This window comes from Schistocerca serialis, chromosome 7, assembly GCF_023864345.2.
Source record: "Schistocerca serialis cubense isolate TAMUIC-IGC-003099 chromosome 7, iqSchSeri2.2, whole genome shotgun sequence".
Classification (NCBI taxonomy): Eukaryota; Metazoa; Arthropoda; class Insecta; order Orthoptera; family Acrididae; genus Schistocerca; species Schistocerca serialis.
The window spans coordinates 286,766,836-286,788,011 of record NC_064644.1 but is presented as its reverse complement, the minus strand read 5'-3'; the positions used below and the strand labels follow the sequence as shown (position 1 = coordinate 286,788,011).

Below are 21,176 nucleotides of genomic sequence, written 5' to 3'. Positions count from 1 at the left end.
TTCCCGTTAGGTGATGTTTTTGGATTCCACTGTAAGTTTCTGGATGCATATTATTTACAAAAACGGCTCAGGACCACGGGCTATATGAAAACTCGATTCAGGCCGCATGAGGCTCCCGGACTGCAGTTTGGCTATCGGTACAATACGTAACTTTCCCGTATTTCTTTATCGCTCCTCGTTTGCACTTTTACTAGCTAGCAGTTTACATATACCGAAGTGAAATGATATCAAAGAAAACTAGTCAGAAATGCTGAGCTTCGTTTGCAGGAAGTATGAGAAAACCGAAGTCTTGCGGCGTTCTGAGGTAGCGTAATTTTTGAGGCATGCAGTTCTGGCCGTACACAAATTTTATGTAGTCATAGTTCGTTCATACACTGCAAATTCAAAATACCTCAAAGATTTTCACTGCTATCATTTAATTTTTAGGAGTTTATGTCTATCAGTTCATTAATTTAACTTCAGTGACCTGTTTTCTGGGGAACCATAGTCAGTTTTCGAACTGCACCCTCACCAACAAAGGCAGTAAAATGTCAGTAACTGAATTTTAGGAAAACTATATCAAGCACAAAAAAGGGGGTATCACTCTTTTGTAAGACTGCGTAAATATATATTTATATATTTTAAATTGCTTTCGTGTTACCGTCCAGTCACGTTTCACTGAAAACGTTCATTTCAGGTAATAGTAAAATTATTTAAGGTTAGCCGATAAGGAGTGTTGTTGATTCTAGGTGTCCGTTTGCTGAAGCACGCTGTGGAGCAGTAGGTTGCACAGGAGAGCAAACTGCGCTAAGTGCTGACCTTGTTAAGAGAATGCTTTCAGACGCCGAACGGCTGACGCCGGAAGCACGTCACCGCCGGCACGTATGTTCAGCGGAAGGAATCCCCGCCAACAGCCTCACTTGAGGCAGGCTGTCGTCGCTTTCCTACACGCTGGGGAGAGCCAGAGGGGAGAAAAAAATCAATACTCACGGTAGATGCGGGTGGCCCTGGTTGACACGTCGTCCATACCGTGATTTTCCTCGCACGTCTCCTTCTCCCCTTTCGGACGAGGATATCGAGACGCGAAGAGATTTGCTGAAGCCATCTGAAGGCTGTCCCGAAGTATAAAACCCTTCACCTAGGAGGTATCGAATCTGTCAGATCGCCACTGCCATTAGAAAGAAGAAGTGAACGACAGAAAATAGAAACGTATGATACACATTTGTGGTTATCACTTTTATTAAGCTGAGAAAAATAACTCTGTTTCAGGAATAATAAATGAATTTGTAAACAGCAGAAGATTCAGTTGGCGTTTGTAACTTGAAACATGGACCTGTACGTTGATTCATTTGGGTAATGTATGAAATGGAACAGTACCTATAAACTTAAGGCAATGTACTGTATATCGCAAAATCATGCTTGTTCTCCAGGTGCGATATTCACACGCATCATCACGCAACTAGCAGTACAATGATACTTAACTCAGACTAAATTCCTCTACATTCCCAGTTATTATATTTCCTGGACTCGAGATTTTACGCTTCTTGGAATGAAATAAGTCATATCATTTATCCCAAACGTCTGTCGTTTTAGACAATATAAAAATTTTGAGAATGAAAACATGGCCCATGTAAGCTGTAATCTGCTCATTGTATGTGCCTATATACCTGTCTACATGCACCGGTGATGTAGTAAAATTTCAAATGAAGCGTGAAGCTTAAAACATGTGCTTGAAAATGATCTACGGCTGAACTGGCTAAACGCACAGATAATAAACACATTAAAACCTACTTGAACCATATCTTCATTTTCGAAACACACTTAGGTTATGTACCCCTACAAAAATTAATTTCAAAAAGAAGAAAATTGTTTGGTTGTGGATTACTTAGAAACTATTGGTAATAATACATACATTTTTCCATGTCACATACGAATAAAAATCCTTACCTTACAACGATTTCTTCTTCCGTTTTCGTTAGGAGAAGTGATCTGACTGCCCACAATAGATCAAAGTTTTATTACTCGCCTGGTACTCTTAAGTTAGATTGACCGGAATATGACGTGTCGATGTTGGTGAGACAAAACACATTAGGGAATGATGGATAAGACACGGACCACCACACTGCGATCAATGGTCGCAGTGGAAGAGACAATACAGAATGCAGTCTTATGCGTTCTCCTTAAGTCAGATTCCATGTCTATAACCACTAATGAACATATTGTTACTGTCGTATCTGGTGGTGCACTTCCCAAGTTCTATGATCTCATAATGTTTAGAAAGTTCATCTGATTCTGTGGTGCTACTCAGTTAACAAGAACAGTCCATACGATTACACCCATCATGATAATCTCCTTCATATGATGAAAAATATTGAATTTTCATTTTTTCTAGTAAAACTACACTCCTGGAAATCGAAATAAGAACACCGTGAATTCATTGTCCCAGGAAGGGGAAACTTTATTGACACATTCCTGGGGTCAGATACATCACATGATCACACTGACAGACCCACAGGCACATAGACACCGGCAACAGAGCATGCACAATGTCGGCACTAGTACAGTGTATATCCACCTTTCGCAGCAATGCAGGCTGCTATTCTCCCATGGAGACGATCGTAGAGATGCTGGATGTAGTCCTGTGGAACGGCTTGCCATGCCATTTCCACCTGGCGCCTCAGTTGGACCAGCGTTAGTGCTGGACGTGCAGACCGTGTGAGACGACGCTTCATCCAGTCCCAAACATGCTCAATGGGGGACAGATCCGGAGATCTTGCTGGCCAGGGTAGTTGACTTACACCTTCTAGAGCACGTTGGGTGGCACGGGATACATGCGGATGTGCATTGTCCTGTTGGAACAGCAAGTTCCCCTGCCGGTCTAGGAATGGTAGAACGATGGGTTCGATGACGGTTTGAATGTACCGTGCACTATTCAGTGTCCCCTCGACGATCACCAGTGGTGTACGGCCAGTGTAGGAGATCGCTCCCCACACCATGATGCCGGGTGTTGGCCCTGTGTGCCTCGGTCGTATGCAGTCCTGATTGTGGCGCTCACCTGCACAGCGCCAAACACGCATACGACCATCATTGGCACCAAGGCAGAAACGACTCTCATCGCTGAAGACGACACGTCTCCATTCGTCCCTCCATTCACGCCTGTCGCGACACCACTGGGGGCGGGCTGCACGATGTTGGGGCGTGAGCGGAAGACAGCCTAACGGTGTGCGGGACCGTAGCTCAGCTTCATGGAGACGGTTGCGAATGGTCCTCGCCGATACCCCAGGAGCAACAGCGTCCCTAATTTGCTGGGAAGTGGCGGTGCGGTCCCCTATGGCACTGCGTAGGATCCTACGGCCTTGGCGTGCATCCGTGCGTCGCTGCGGTCCGGTCCCAGGCCGACGGGCACGTGCACCTTCCGCCGACCACTGGCGACAACATCGATGTACTGTGGAGACCTCACGCCCCACGTGTTGAGCAATTCGGCGGTACGTCCACCCGGCCTCCCGCATGCCCACTATACGCCGTCGCTCAAAGTCCGTCAACTGCACATACGGTTCACGTCCACACTGTCACGGCATGCTACCAGTGTTAAAGACTGCGATGGAGCTCCGTATGCCACGGCAAACTGGCTGACACTGACGGCGGCGGTGCACAAATGCTGCGCAGCTAGCGCCATTCGACGGCCAACACCGCGGTTCCTGGTGTGTCCGCTGTGCCGTGCGTGTGATCATTGCTTGTACAGCCCTCTCGCAGTGTCCGGAGCAAGTATGGTGGGTCTGACACACCTGTGTCAATGTGTTCTTTTTTCCATTTCCAGGAGTGTACGAAGCACGCTCCTACATACACTACTGCTTCTGTAGAGTAATCCATTTCCATATCATAATAAAATCTAGATAGTAGGTTTCGCTCTTGTAAATAACAACACTGATCATACTACACACTACAATCACTATAGTATATTACTACTAAACTAGTTTTATTCTGATTCATCTGCGATTTCTTGATGAAACAGTGTCTATTGTATTAAGTAAACGACATACATTTCGCCTTGACCTCAAAACTTTACTATTTTGTACAATCAAATTATCAGGTTGTTAGCCCGTTTTCCAGATGACAGCAGTGTGTAGTGGTATCCTACGAGAAAGGAAATTCAGCGAATGTGCTGAAACTTGTTACTGAAATGATACTGGAGTAATACGTAGAGGGTACGAAACAAGCCTCCAACGAGTGGAGTGAGCAAAATAAATGTTCTGGCAGCTGTTGTTCGTAATCCTTACGCTGTTCTGTATATAAGTGATGTGAAGAGCTTAGCTAAATTGCTCTGTATACAGGATGGTTAAACTGCCCCTAGCGCTGGGTTTTGTGTAACCCACAGTGCCTTCAGTTACAATGTGCGAGATTTTCATATTGTTTCGCTCACTACGTGCAAACTATTGATATTACAGAAAAGAAAGCCGGACGGTGTGGCCAAGCAGTTTAAGGCGCTACAGTCTGGAACCGCGCGACCGCTACGGTCGCAGGTTCGAATCCTGCCTCGGGCATGGATGTGTGTGATGTGCTTAGGTTAGTTAGGTTTAAGTAGTTCTAAGTTCTAGGGGACTAATGACCTAAGAAGTTAAGTCCCATAGTGCTCAGAGCCATTTGAACCATTTTGAACAGAAAAGAAAAACAGGACATTTTTGTAGGAAATTCAGTGTACTGAAATTTTGTGAGCGGATACGTTTTCGAGTTATTAAAGAAAAGTATGTTTCAAAGTGACATTTGTGTTTTTTTTGTTGAGTGATTCGCTACAGCCAATAGGGAAAACAAATATCAGTGCAAAATATAACTACATGTAATATCCTACACAAAGTTCCTGTTCGCTTTTCCTATAGAACTAATAGTTTACACGAAGCGAGGGAGAGAATATGCAAATATTGCACGTGGGATTTGAAGGCATTGCGGGTTGTATAAAACCCAGAGGTACGGACAGCTGTATAAAAAAAAAAAAAATGGTTCAAATAGCTCTGAGCACTATGCGACTTAACTTCTGAGGTCATCAGTCGCCTAGAACTTAGAACTAATTAAACCTAACTAACCTAAAGACATCACACACATCCATTCACGCGGCAGGATTCGAATCTGCGACCGTAGCGGTCGCTCGGCTCCAGACTATAGCGCCTAGAGCCGCACTGCCACTCCGGCCGGCCAGCTGTATCACCTGTATACAAACAATTTAGTGGGTAGTACCAGAAGCTACATCTGACTATTTTTGGATCATGGTCTTACCTTCAGAGAAACCCCTAAGCTATAAAACTTCGAAACGTTGTAACACCTGCAGAAGTTCAATGCTTGGTGCAAGGATTTGACCTTTGATACTCAGCATAGAGAAATGTATTTCGGATAAATAGGAGGAAGCACTCACTGTTATATGAGTAAAAATTGAGTAATAATCACTAGAAGCAGGAATATTCAATAAATATCTGTGAGTACGCGTAAGTAGTGATTTTAAGTGAAGTGGTCACATAAAAGTAATTGCTGATAAGGCAGGGACCAGACAAATTCACTGGAAGAATTCAGGCTAAGTGCAGTAGGTCCACGAAGGAAGAAGCTTACGTCACGGATCCTTACCTGAAAGGGTCGATGGAGGAAACAGGAAGGTTGCAAGAAGAGCAGCGGTTTCTGTCATAGGTTCATTTAGTGAGCGCGAAAGCGTGACGGAGATGTTTACAAAACTGCAGTGGTAGGCTCTGCAAGAGAGGCGTTCTGCATCGCGACGTGGATTACCTGCATCGCGGAACGATGTCGACGGTAAAACTAGAGAGATTCGAGCTCACACGTAGATCAACCAACAATCGTTCTTCCTACGGCTCGTTCGTTACTGGAACAGCAAGGTGAAAGAGGGGGGGGGGGGGGGGGGGAGGGGTGAGGGGCGGGCGAGTGACAGTGGTACACTCCAAATGGTGGCTTGCGTTACACATTCTTATTAGCTGGCTCGCAGAATACAGAAGTAGATGTAGACGTAGGTTTTCCACGATCATCGTCGGTGGCATTTTTACCTCGGAGGATTCTTAAGTTCGCGCCTCTGCACATGCAACAGGTTCTATATACGAAGGTATAATCAGAAATATACGAGTCAAAAGAGTAAACGTTACCCATCCATTGAGCACGTCTTATGTAACCATAGGTTTGCAATCACAGCGTGGTCGGTCATTAGTTTTAGCAGTTCACAGATTGCAGCAATATCGATCCAATGGAACGCTTGGAAAGGTCTTTGGGGAGACAAGACAGATCGCTATAAAAGTTTCACGGTTTTATGCTGATATTTAATACTGCGTTACACGCTCCTCGTCGGCTCAATGCTAGCAGATCATTACATCTTTGCCAGCTCGATATGATTCAGAATGGTAGGCAAAAGAAAAGGCACACACTGACTGCAGGCTATTTAGAACACCTCTGTGAGAGGAATATATGGTGACTATTTCCATAAAAAAATCAAGGCACTTTCACGGGATTTATCCTGCGAAAAAAACTGTTAGTGAACGTAGAATATTAACACATCTAAAATTCTCAAAAAATAGGTGTAACCGGCGATTGAGCAACGGGCGTCCCAGGCCCGCGATTGGTTTCAATCCGACCCGAGGAAGAAATTTGTGAGAGGGAAAGCTAAGCGCTCACGTTGTATTTTTTTAGTGCTAACAAAAAAAATCCATACCTATGATACCAGTCTCATAAGTGTTTTTTACAACTGTTTAAGAAATGCTTGCTAATAGTGTCTCTGGGTATTAATAGACTAAATTTCAAACATTCGAATAAGCTGCCTCTAGCCCAAAATCGAACAGTTACTCGCAATTGCTTGTCGACAGGAACTGCCTACCTTATTGCCGTGTATTGTTTTTGTAACTTTTCTTGTATTAACATTAATAAACAATTCTTGTTCGTTGTGGACGTTGTAGAATCCTGCGACTGTTCCGACTGAAGGTAATTTCTAATGAATAAGACGCAACCAGTGCCATTTATAGACGTTTATTCTTCTGTGATTACATTTACGATTTCTGGCATCCCATCCTCAGATGTTTACCTTTATTTACTTTCTTTGAGCATTGTTTCTTTACTAACACCACTGAGAATTTTCCAGCGGAATATTTTAAACCAGCTGCAGTTAAACGTTGTAAGTAAAGACACAGTGTTAACGACGCTTAAATAAATGGAAACATCTGAAGATGGAGCGGGCACAAAATTTAATGCATTTTCCATAAACGTGATTTGAGGGGTAATATAATGGCGTGGCGTGGCGTGGCGTGGCGGGAAATGGGTGCCATTAACATCAGTGTGTTCCCCGTGAATACTAATGTAACGGTCGCTAAAGTTATGATTTTATGCGCTAAGAGCGCTACTATCGCGTCAAGGGACGATGCGGCTCGCGAGCTTAAGTATGCGCATCAGGCCCACGGGTTACTATAGGTTCCCATGCTTGGTGTAAGCTATAGGTAGCGTTCTGAGCCGATACGAGGAGGGCATCTGCATTCGCACCGCATCTGTAAGTCTCTTGTCCACATCCACAAGTCTTATCCTCATACAGACCTGTGCAAAATAAAATTCAGGAAATACTTAAGGCTGTTGGATACCCACCCGAATAGCCATGCGTGTTAAAGCGCCGCCTTATGGCCGGGAGGTGAGCCAGCCGCAGATCCAATCCAGTCGGCAGATCAATGACGAGGGACGATGTCGGGGCCAGTCTGGATGTAGTTTTTAGGCAATTTCCCACATAGCACTAGGTGAATGCCGAGCTGGTACTCAAATCCTCCTTAGATACACGATTTTCAAATATTCAGAAAATTTTCACATTCTTTCACATGAATAACACTACACGAAGATACGAGGTAGGGAAGAAGGAAAGAAGTACTTTTACTCGGTAGGCACGGCGGATATCTGCCAGTAGAACTGTGCCTGGCCTACATTTTTCACTTGCAGATGTATGCCCTTGTAATTTACTTTCCATAAACTAAGGATATAGATGCCAGTCCTCGCAACATTTTAGTGTAACAGAGCCTGTCACTTTCGTAACGCGATTTGTAAGTTACAACTTTAAGTCTTACTTAGTGAAACGCTTTATGTGGACTTTTCTTTGAACATTTTCGCAACAGTTGTAAGATAGATGGATGGTCGGCACATCTCGCATACTGTTGCACGTCAGCTGTATAGTTCCTTAACAAAATATACGCCAGTTCCGCATAATGTAAAGTTAATTTTAACCTTGGACACTTCGCAATGCACTAAGCGTTACAACATGTATTTGTGAAGAATTATACATTCACCGATTTAATAACAAATTATTTTTGGTTCATGTATTATAAGTAGACATTAAACGTAATACTGAGTCTTCTTTAACTTCTAACCAGAAAGTAATCCTCATTACCGATCTCAGCATTTACTCACTCCTACACCCGAGTATATCCGGATCGGAGTTGGCTTTGTCCGTAAATTAATTATTACTGCAGCTGTCCAAACACGGAATAGAGTGGTATTACATATGTATAGAGAGGTGCAATATAATATATTTACAAGGGAATGATAAGAATGGAAGATGAAGAGACACGTACTCGGATTAAATCGGATGTCAGGCAGGGATGCAATCATTCTTCCTACTGTTCCCTTAAAAATTAAAAAAAAAAACTGTAAGGAAATAAAAGAAAGGTCTGAAAGTGGAAGTAAAATTCGGAGCGGAATATCATTGATTGTATTCATTGCGACATTGTCTTCCCCGTCAAGGAAGGAAAATTTACACTACCTGCTGAATGGAATGGACAATTTATTGAGCAAAAAGTGTGGATGGGAGTAAACCAAAGAAAGAAAAAAGTAATGAGGAATAACAGAAATGAAAACATTCTACTACGCTCTAAGCAAAGTAACACACAACGGACAATGCAAGTAGGATGTAAGAAGAATCGTGGCACTGCCGGAGAAGGTTTTCTTCGTTAAAAGAAGTCCGGCAGTATCAAAAATTGGCCTTAATTTGAGGATGAAGTTTCAGAAAGTATACGCTTGTAATACAGAGTTATGTGGAAGTGACTGACGTACTTCGTGAAAACAAAAAAAGGAGGTAATCGAATCGTTTACGATGCATTACAAAAGAGTGCTGAGTATTAAGTTGACTGATGGAGCCAGAAGGAGGAAGGAAATATACGGAAACCTACTACAAAAAGACGGTCGAAGATGATAGGATATGTGTTAGGTCATGAGGTATTAACTTCAGTGGTACTGGTGGGAAATCTGTAGGGGAATTCAGAGACTACAACCTGCCTAACGAGAGATCGCAGATTTCAGGGCTACTCTTAAATGACAGAGATAGTCTCAGTATAGGAAGTGGTGGTGGGTTACACCAAATAACTTGAAAGAATTATTAAGAAACAGGAAACGAAACATGAAAGAAAGAAAGGAAGAAAGAAAGAAAGGAAGTAGTAGGATGACGTGTGAGGTTGAAAGGTAGATTTCTGTGTTAGAAACCTAACTTTCGATATTCCTAGTAAGCGAGAAGATAATGTATAATACTCTCAGCGAGATTTTGAGTGATATTTTCAAGGCACACAATTTTTAGTCCTCTTCATATTTGACCATACTGAAGAATAATTGTTTTTTTGTGTAGGAAGAACCACTGAAACAACTGACTCAGAAATATAGCCACACATGTAACACATATTTTGTAACATACGCTTAATTTTTTAGATATTTAAAACCTTTCATCTGTGCCAGTAAATTCTTGTAGATTGCTGCCATGTATTTTTTTAAATACTAAAAATGTTAAAATACCAGAACAACCGATGTCTCCTTCGTGTCGCAGCTGCCATCCTGTTGACAGCAATTAAACGTTCGAGGAGTGGTTGCATCAGCATAAAGCATTTTTAACGTTTTCAGAAGACCCCTGACATCACATTACTAAGTTCTTTTGGCCCTAAAATACCACTTGTGTGCTTTGTGTGCGTGTGTGTGTGTTTGTGTGTGTGTGTGTGTGTGTGTGTGTGTGTGTGTGTGTGTGTGTGTGAGTGGGTGGATGCGTGTTTGAATAATCTTCGACCATTCTCACAGGCAATAATGAATGTACTCTGGTATTCTAGAGACATGCAAAATGAAAAATGTAAAGGACACGAAAATGTTTCTAACGCCGTATGATTTGAATAAAAACCTTCAATGTAGTCACACAGCAAACAGTTACATACAAATTAGCACAATGGGATGGAAAGAGCCTACATTATCCAAATAACACACATTACATAAGAGAATAGCTTCTTGAGAACAATAAGCTCCATAAATATCTGTTAGCTTCTCGCTTATAGCAATCTGCTAGGCTATGGAGCAGTTTCCATTATCGTGTACCTATCAGTGCAGAGTGAATTCAGTAGTTAACTACCTAAAAAATCACTTTATGCTGTTCCAGTAACTCTTGTATGTGAAATGAGAAGCGACAGCGACATAGTGTTACCATATGTACACTGATCAGCCAAAACATTATGACCAACTTCCTAACGGTCGGTACGTCCACCTTTGGCCCACATAACAACGGCGACGCGTCGTGTCATGGACGCTCGCCTTGGTAGGTTCCTGTAGGGAGTTGGCCCCTCATCTGCACACATGTTACCTAATTCCCTCAAGTTCCGGGGAGGGGAGCGATGAGCACTGACGCCACGTTCAATCGCATTCCAGGTGTGTTCGATCGGGTTCAGATCTGGCGAGTTCGTGGGGCCAGCACATTAGAGGGAACTGGTCACTGTGTTCCTCGAACCACTCCATCACACTCCTGATCTTCACATGGCCCAGTACCGTCTTGAAAAATGCCACTTCGCTCGGAAAACATGATCGTCATGAAAGTGGTACGTGGTGCGCAACCAGTGTACGATACCCCTTGGCCATCGTGGTCTCTTGCACGAATTCGACTGCACCTATAGATTCCCACGTGAATGTTCCCCAGAGCATAATGGAGCCGAAGCCAGCTTGTCTTCGCTCCACACTACAGGCGTCAAGGAACTGTTGCCCTGGAAGACGACGTATTCGCACCCGGTGATCGGCATGATGAGGTATCGGGATTCCTCAGATCATGTAACGCTGTGCCACGGCACAAACGTTTAGTGCGAACGGTCACGTGCCCATTTCAGTCGTAGTTGCCAATGTCCAAGTGTTAATAATGGCACATATATGGGTCGTCGGCTGCGGAGGCTCATCGCTAGGAGTTTTCGGTGCACTGTGTGTTCAGACTCACTAATACTATGCCGAACTTTAACGTCTCATGTTACTTCCGCCACAGTTCGCCATCTATCCTCTTTATCCAGGTTACAACGTCTGACATCTGTAGTGAGGAGTGTCGCCAGTCCCGGGAGGTCTGGATGCGATTTCACCTTGGTTACCCTCCAACCATAGCTCACTGTGCTTAAACTTAATCTTAGGATGACTCATTTCAGCTGTCAGTTTGTCAAAAATCACGACAGAAAGAAGGCGGTCACCTATATGAAGCACATTTAAGTAAAGTATGAATAAAAGGAATGATATTGCAAAATAACTATGTAACACTGTTGTTAACAGCAAACGCTTATTACTCACAACTATGTACTCAGATTATAGTCTTGTGATTAGAATCTGAATTACAAAACCAAATTACTATCATCACAAAAGAGATCCAATATTATCCATACAAGACGGGTCTTGCAATTGAAGATATAATAGAATGAAAAGAAGTTAAAAATGATACTGTAACCAGTCTCCAAACACTTAATAATTTGCTACATCTACAAACCTACCCCTCTGCATGTGAAGACGCGGATACAAAAGAACAGCCTGAGTACCTTCAAGCTGTAGAACGTATTTCAGCACTGATTATAAATTGGAATGATCTCAGAAAGTCTTCTTGCATGCCGTAGAGACTGCTTAAAACCATAGCTCTCCGTCAAACGAAAGTGATTTCAGTAAAGCAGCGTGCTTCCTCAAATGTAGCTATTGAATCAGAAACACCTAACCACCTTAAGTCTCTGAACAACGAATGTAATGGCTGATTTCGTTCCAACAAGGTAGACTTGGCATTCAACTGTTAACGCACGCTATTGGCTAACGGCCAACCACCGACTAAAGACTAAATTACGGCACAACGCTTGAGCAAAGAGTTAGCAGAAGTATGTAATCGATATATATTGAAGTCAGTATCTCACACATAAATATAAAAACAGTTATTACAGATCAGAAACCAGGTAAAATAGGTGGTGAGAAAATGAACGAGCCGACAGGCACCTTACAACTGGTCGATGATATCAACGACTAGCTCCTGAAGCTGTGTTTTCCCGCTGTTCATAGTCGAAAAACGATGTCACTTGTGCGTAAGCTGTTTGTTTTGCCAGTTGCAGAGTTTCTCGTACTCCATGGTGTATGGAGAGTGTAGGAAGGATGCAGTTTGTTCTTGTACGGTGTATGTGGCAAGGTATTCCAATAGACGTCAACCATCTCGGCAATTATTCATCAACATCTTCAACCAGTTACGTGAAAGTGGTAGTGGAACATCTGGACAACGTAACAGAAGGAAATAAGTGATGCCAGAAAAAGGGGCAAGTTTAAGTTCTTGCTGCTGTTGCAGTTAGCTCCCGCGCAATGGCACGAGGAAGTACATGAATCACGCAAGTGTCCTATGCATTTTCGATTGACATAGATTCCACCCCTATCACATCTCTCTCAATCAAGAGGAGCATGGAAATGGTTTTGTGAATCGTGTTAACTTCTATGCATGGGCAGTAAGACAAGATACTCCAGATATGTCATGTATCTTGTTTAGTAGTGAAGCCACATTTACCAGTCATGGCAAGTAAACCGCAGAAACGTGCAATATTGGTCAGCTGACAATCCCTGTTCGCTTCGTCAGATGGAACGTCAGGACCCATGGAGTGTAAACGTGTCATGAGGTATAGTGAACTATTAGCTCATAGGGCTATGTCACATAGACGGAACACTGAATGCGCACATGTATCGCAGCCTCCTAGCAGACCGTGTTCTGCAGGTGCTGTAAGACGTTTCTCTGCACTCATTTGTGTGACCTTGTTACTTACAGTGTTACTTACAGTGTTGTACAACATTCGTTCTCCTATCCTGTTACCGGACGTGGGGGCACAGCTGTGTAATAGTGGTAGGGAGAAATTGTCTTAGCAGTGTACTGCACCAGAAAACGTTTCACGAACTCGCAGACTCGGCCTACCGTAACAACAGTGGCAACTCGGCCTCCAAAGCAGTAGCGACGAGGCCTTTGAAAAACTGGCGACGAGAGTTTACAAAAAAATCCATCCATCTTGATTTACGTTTTCTGTGATTTCCCTAAATCGCTTCAGGCAAATGCCGCGATGGTTCGTTTGAAAGGGCACGGCCGACATCCTTCCCCCGTACTCCCCTAATCTGACGGGACCGATGATTCCGCTCTATGGGCCCCTCCACCAAATCAACCAAGCAAAGAAAGTCCTTCTAGATACTAGTAGGAATCTGTGGTACCAACATGATGGCAGTCCAGTTCATAGAGCACGAAGTACTATATCATGTCTTCACAAATTGCTTCCAAATAGTTGTACCGGGCGCACAGGACCTGTGCTTTACCCAGCCTGTTCCCTGGATTTGACGCCCATAACATTTTTCTCTGGTGAAAGCTGAAAGACGTATCTACAATGACATACCAACTGCCACCAATGGTATACAACGACGTATTACTGCAGCCTGCCTGGGTACCACCACTGAAATGCGAGCACATTTGCGGCAGTCATTACATACCGGACTGGAAGCGTGTATTGCCGCTGCTGGTGGTCATTTTTAATACAACCTATGATGGTCAATTGTGTCGTTACTAGTCAGAATCCACATAGCTAGTGTATGCACTTCTGTTGGTCTTTAGTGTGCGCCACCACAGGTACTGTACTAGTGTCAGACTGGGAGCTTTTCAAAATATGATATCTCGTAAACGTCTCGCACTAGATTCCTGCAAAAAACTCCACTGACATTACAATTTATCCTATTTTAGTATGTTAATGGAGTAGGCACTGTTCCATTTAAAAAAGCTTAGTTGTTGATTGGGTAATAATACAAGCCCCTGACTACTAATCCATTATGTGCAATCCGCATATTAACAGCACCTTCCATTTCTGCATTAATTGCTATCCACGTTTTTGGTAATTCACGCTGTTTATAAACCTGTGTGTGTGTGTGTGTGTGTGTGTGTGTGTGGATGTGTGTGCGTCTGTTTGTGTGAGTGAGTGTGAGTGTGTGTGTGTGTGTGTGTGTGTGTGTGTGTGTGTGTGTGTGTGTGTGTGTTTGTGTGAGTGAGTGTGTGTGTGTGTGTTTATGTGTGTATTTGCGTCTGTGTGTGTGTGTGTGTGTGTGTGTGTGTGTGTGTGTGTGTGTGTGTGTGTGTGTGTGTTTGTGTGTTTTTCAGTGTGTACACAATTCTACATTCAGAATGCCCTCCAAAACCCCAAGATTGATTTCAACGAAATTTGGCACAGAAACAGCAGGTATCACGAGTATCGCCCCTACGTTGTGTATAAATTGTAGCTCCAATAGGAGAGCAACTAGGGGCAAAATCTTGTATTTTCCAGCCTGTGGTGTATAGACTGCTATGTGTGATAAACATTGTGTGGGATTAGGTGTCAGAATGGCTTATTGTCTTGCTTTGTATGGCGGCGTGTATTTCAGGTTCAAATAAATGATTTTCAACCCATTGGTGTGTAGCCAGCCCTGCATGACAGGGGTGTTGGAGTAGTAGTATCGGTCTGCTTTATAGAACTGTATTGCATTGGCTACATATTCTGATGAGCACGACTGGGAACAGGTTAAGATGGATAGACGAAGGGATGGACAGACTGAGGAGGTGAGCAAATGGACAGAGAAAGGAGAGGAGGAAGAGATGAATGAGACAGGTGGAAGGTGTGGAGGGTTTGTGGGCTGGTGGGAAAAGAAGATAGGGAAATGGAAAGGGAGAGGTGTTGAAGGATACAATCGGAGGGGGGAGGAAGATACAGTAAGAGAGAAGAGTTGCAGGAAATGGAAAAACCGAGAGAGAAGAGAAGGTGTAGAGGGAGAGAGTGGGTAGGAAGAAAATTAGAGAGGCAGCAGGATTATGTGGACAGAGGGAGGTAAAGGTGGACACGGGGAGCGGAAGGCGGAGGTGTGTTCCTTGCGTGTGTCGAACGCACCGGCAGGCGAAGCAGCTGGGGAAACACTAGTAAATTCTCCTAACTGTGATGTTGGTGGTCTTCTGACACAGTTAAAAGTGTAAAATATCGAAGCACTCTCTTCCTAGATAGCTAGTCGTTTCTTAACAAAGGCAGCCACAACACGATCTAAACGTCAGTTATTTTCTTTTTAACATTTTAAGTATTTTATAAGTTGATGCAGGAATACACACAGAAGAAATCTAATGAGACTGACATCGGCTCGGTGTTGCAGTGGACACGTACAACGGGAGCACGCTGCCCTTCTGGCGCATGGACCGCCGCCAGATGGGCGCCTTCCTGTGCATCGCCTCCAACGACGTGCCGCCCGCCGTCAGCAAGCGCGTCACGCTCAACGTCAACTGTGAGTACCGCGCACCGTGTCCACTCTACTCATAGCACCCCTGAACACTTCATACACCATAGGCGTTCTGTCAGTTGTTGTCCTCTGCAACTAGAGCTGCTGCATACCTTCTCTACAATCTTACTAAGTAATGAGTGTTCCACGAGACGCTAAGCAACGGTTTTCTATAGCCTTAAACGTTCGGTTACGCTCGTATTTTTTCGCTGTATGCAGTTCACGCCCGAATATGGTCGCGTCACTGGTTTTCGTATTCTGTCAATTCTTCATCGTCACCGGACTCACAGGGACGGAAATGTTACTCGATTGCTTCTTCCCTGTGCCCTTCGTGCCGGCTTGATAGTTTTCACGTTCTGCCAGGGCCTTATGGTCAGAAGAGCAAGTTGGTTTTTCTTGAATGTGCTGATCTCGATTATAAAATTAATTTGTGATACGATAGGAGAGATTAGTTCTGTTGTACAGCGTCTCACTATATTGCTGATAATGGTAATTACATGTAATGGTAATTTAGTACACTTTCTCAATGCGTAGAGCTGAAAGAACTGTGCGACGTTTTTTTTCATAGGACAACCAATTAACATATCAAAGAGTGTGATCTCTCTCGACGATCATATCAAGCATAGTATCGTATTCAGTAAAAGAAGAGTCCCCTGCGAATCTGTAAATAAACATTTAATAAGGAAACATCGACCTAACTGTGATATTTTGTACGAATGAGGGATGCAGCACTCGTCACGATACTGCAAGCAACACAAGGACCACCATTTTTATACTGCAGTCAAACAATGATATAAAAACCACTCTTTACGGGAATTTACCTGCAGAGCTATAAAATCAAATCTGAGATCAACAACCGCGACATTTGCTATGTTCGAACACCCTTTTGGCGCACGTCTATTAGAGGTTCTGAATTTGTCATCAATCACGTTACTCGTTTATCATAATGGCACCTCAGCGCTCATTGGTCAACTGCGAGCATTTCATCAACCGTGTGCGTTTTACCAACTGGGCTTTTATTATCATACTTTCTCTTCATGTAATGTAATATGGCGATTTTGTAATGAGATCAGTTATATCATGGCAGCTTTGTACTGTTGTAACAGGTTATCTTAGAACAATAAAAATATCTGCAGTGTGATCGCGCCGTTCGACGTGTGTTCTTCACTTCCAATGAATTATTTCACTAAATGGTAATGCTGTATGGGCCAGTCACGTTGATCTGAACACTGCCTATATTCAACGTCTACGTCAATAAGCAGTCACAGACGCAGATGGTAGTACTAGCAGTGGAGGGCACATAAAGTATGTCCGTGTGACGCGCAAAAAGTGCAGTCGTTGGAACGCGGAAACGGAGCGATTTATCTGATTGTGAGAAAATGAAACACCTACAGCCGTCCGTACCATTTTATTTATTTAGTTGCAACCAGTTTCGGCGCTTTAACGCGCCGCCTTTAGGCTGTAATTGACGCAACAAAATAAATAAAATCATAAGGACGTCTTTTGGCCTTTCCTCTCCTCCCAAGAGTAAACGGCTGTCGTTCCAAATACTTCCTGTCAAGAGGATGGACGTACAAAAACTCAGTTAATCTGACGTCTAATGAGGCATCATCAGTAGCTTTCAGGGAAAGGGTAGAAACTTTTCCGAAACGTCTCAGTTAGTTTAAATGTTCGCGTGCCGCCATCGTTTATGTATACCCTCCATGGCAAAATGGCCCTATCCAAAACCGGCGCCGAGGCAACTGCGGCCCATCATTGGCCACAGACTCAGGGGTGAAAGACGACAGAGGTGTACGGCTCAACAAATGCGCAACTGTTGAGCCTCAGACCGCGAGCGGTTCTAGGCGCTTCAGTCTGGAAACGCGCGACCGCGAATAATGCCTCGGGCACAGATGTATGTAATGTCCTGAGGTTAGTTAGGTTTAAGTAGTTCTAGGCGTCTGATGACCTCAGATGTTAAATCCCATAGTGCTTAGAGCCATTTGAACCATATTGAGCCACAGATCGTCCAGATAGACCAAGGATCTACCAGCAATGTCCCGTGAACGACCGTTCAGCGAACGTTGCTCCGGAAGCATATCTGCAGCAGGCACCTAGTTCAGACACCCATACTGACTGCAGATCATCCGCAACGAAGGCTGGTATTTGCATGCCAGTATCGTAACTTGCCGTCCACTGTGTGGCGACAAGTCGTCTTCATCATGTTTTATGGCCCAATGGCGCGAAGTGCCTGAAAGCAAACATCGTGTAACAATCGCCGGAAGGGTCCAGGTCGGAGGAGGAAGCGTTGTGATCTGGGGAGTGTTTTCATGGTACTTCCTGGGGGATCTGATCGTCCTGGAAGGCACAATGGATCTGCACAAGTATGTATCAGCGCTTGTGAACCGTGTACACCCCTACAGTGCAATTTGTTTTTCCATGGCATGATGGCATTCACTAGCAAGAAAATGCAGCCTGTCACACTGCTCGCGGTGTACATGCATGGTTCGAAGAGCACCCCCAGGATGAGTTTACCTTACTCTCCTGACCACCAAACTCTCCGGATTTAAAAAGGATCGAGTATCTGTGGGATAACCTCGCGTTGGCTGTTCGCGTCATAGATCCTCAACCGAGGTACCTAGTGCAGCTGGCCGCAGCACTGGAGTCGGCATGGCTCCACATCCCTCGCGGTGCCTTGTAGAAACTCACGGACTCTATTCCTGCACGTCTCGCAGCTTTCTGCGCTGCAAAACGTTGTTACTAAGGTTTTTGACCCATGGTCACATTAGCCGGAGAGGGTGTTAAGTTGACTGAGACACACTGATAAACCAGAACACTGTGTCCCCTACCCAATAACAGGCGAGTAGCCTTCTTGTGGCGTCGCTGGCTCATAATACTTTAGAGAAAGTATATAACCGAAGCTCAGACTAGTGGGGAATCATTGTAGTGACGATAGGAACCGGCAGAGGGGAGCTCGACTGACATATCTGATCAGGCAGAACATTATGACCACCTACCTAACAGCCGGTATGCCCATCTTTAGCGCGAATAACAGCGGCATAGACGCAATGAGGACTTGGTATGTCGCTGGAAGGAGTTGGCACCACATTTGAGCACACAAGTCACCTAATTCCCATAAATTCCCAGCGCGGCTGCCCCCATCGGAGGTTCGAGCCCTCCCGCGTGCATGGGTGTGTATGTCGTCCTTAGCGTAAGTTAGTTTAAGGTAGATTAAGTAGTGCGTAATCTTAGGGACCGATGACCTCAGCAGTTTGGTCTCATAAGACCTTAAAACAAATTTCCTAATTTTCCATAAATTCTGGGCAGCTGGCGATGAGTTACATCCCGGATGGGTTCTACCGGCTTCAGATCTGGCGAACTGGGAGGCCAGCACTGTTGCTGTGACCCTCGAACCACTCCATCACACTCTTGGCCTTGTGACATGGAGCATTATCGTGTTGAAAAATGTCGCTACTGTCGGGAAACATAATCGTCATGCAGTGTTTTAGGTGACCTGCAATCACTGTACGATATTCATTTGCCGTCATGAAGCCTTGCACGAGCTCCACTGGACCTATGGATGCCCACGCGAAGGTTCCGCAAAGCATAATGGAGCCATCGCCATCTTGTCTCCATCCCGCAATACAGGCATCAAGGAGCTGTTCCACTGGAAGACGACGGATTCGCGCCCTACCATCAGCGTGGTGGAGAAAGTTCCGGGTTCATCAGACCATGCAACGCTCTACTTCTGCACCAACTTCCAGTGCCAATGGCCACGTGACCATTTCAGTCATTGATGTCCACACGTGATGTTATCATTGGCACATGCATGGGTGATATGCTGCGGAGGCTCATCGTTAGGAGTGTTCAGTGATCTTTGCGTTCAGACGCAACTATACTCTACCCAGCATTAACGTCTGATGTTAGTTCCGCCACCGTTTGACACCTGTTATGAGGGTGACCCCCAACCCCAGAACGTCTGGCCATGGTTTCACCTTGGTTTCGCCACGTGTTGAAGACACTCACCACAGGACTCCTCAGACACCCGACAAGTTTGAGAAATGCTCTTGCCCTCGGTCAAGTTTAGACAAATCGCTCGTCTTCACACGGGCAGCCTGTTCACTGATACAACATGCACTGTCTGTTGTGTGTGTGTGTGTGTGTGTGTGTGTGTGTGTGTGTGTGTGCTGTTGTGGGTACGTGTGTATGTGTGTGTGTGGGTCTTGTATTCATTCCCCGCAAGGTGATTCTGCTATCGCCTGAACGGTTTTATATCTATAGTATCTATAGTAGGTCGTGTGTAATAATGTTATAGCTGATCAGTGTAAGCGCCTGTGACAAAGTGTAGAATCCTACGACCTTGCAACTAGGAACGAACATCTCGGCAATTGCGAGGCATAAGAGCTGGGTGCTACTGTCGTGAACATCTGTGTAAAGAGATCGAAGGACTGTGGTATCGCGAATGGCCGACAATCAGGGGGACATCCACTCATCATGACAGGATGGGGAAATCGGAGGCTTCCTCTATCCGTTAAGTAGAACAGGCGGCGATCTGTGGCAGTTGTGACGAAAGAATACAATGCTTGTAGAGGGACGAGTCGGAGCACACAGTTCAGCGCACGTTGTTGAACACGGAGGTACACAGCAGATGATACTCACACTTCCCATGTTGATCTAACGACATTGTCAGTTACCATTGCAGTGGGAATGAGGTCATCGATACTGAAGCAATGGAAACGTGTCGCCTGGTCGAATGAATCACGATTATCGTAACAATATGTCTATTGTCGTATGGGGATACGCCGTCATCCAAACCAACAACTGCTCGAAAGATGCTACGCGCCACGGACGTACGTCAGTGCGAGCAGCTTTATGATATGGGGAAGCTCATTTGGGATTCCATGGCACCGATAATTGTAATCGACGACAGCGTATGGGCTGTGACCTACGTGAACATTGCTGTGGACTACTTGCATAACCTCATGCTTCTTGTATTCCCCTACGACGGTGGCATCTTCCCGCAGGAGAAATCGCTGCGTCATAATGGTTTTGAGAGCACGATAGTGAACCAAGTTGCTGTCTTGACTACCAAATTCGCCTGAGCAGAACCCGATGAAAACGTTGTTAAAATTCGTGGTGAAACCTTTAGCAGTCCTTTATTTTGCATACTTTGCTACTAGTTTCGGTCAATGACCGTTATCGAGTTTAGCTGGCTTAAACGGCAGGAAAGTTATACCATAATGTGAACAAAAGTTGACAGCTGCCACGCTGACAGTACGGGTTCAAATCCTGCTTCTATACTCCCGTTTTCTTCAATTTCATCTTACTGTATGGTATGGTAGTAGTCGTTTTCACCGCAGTAATTTCGTTCATAAATTAGTTATTACAGCAAACTTCCTTAACGTGCGTATTCCCTTTGTTACTGAACAGATTACAGAATAGTCTTACTCGCTATTAGTTGCATCCCTTGCTGTGCTGAAACGGAGTTCCGGATGGTATTTGTCACGGCAGCAACCGACAGCTAATGAAAGCTACTGCCTTCCAGGACACGCATTTTTCAGAAGGGGTGCTGAAAACTCATTTCGTTTGGATTCAAAAAGATTGTTCTTTCTTCAAATTCCTTCGATGAGACCCACGCGCATCAGTTCGTTCCTATGAAA

General features: G+C 44.5%; 1 protein-coding gene across 1 annotated transcript in view; it reads left to right on the top strand.

The window, feature by feature from the left end:
- The window catches only part of LOC126413023 (lachesin-like), a 398,429-nt gene that overhangs the window by 124,662 nt on the left and 252,591 nt on the right, over positions 1-21,176 (top strand). The window contains exon 5 of the mRNA XM_050082916.1: positions 15,415-15,543. Coding sequence (XP_049938873.1) covers positions 15,415-15,543 — 129 coding nt within the window. The remainder of the gene's footprint in view (positions 1-15,414; positions 15,544-21,176) is intronic.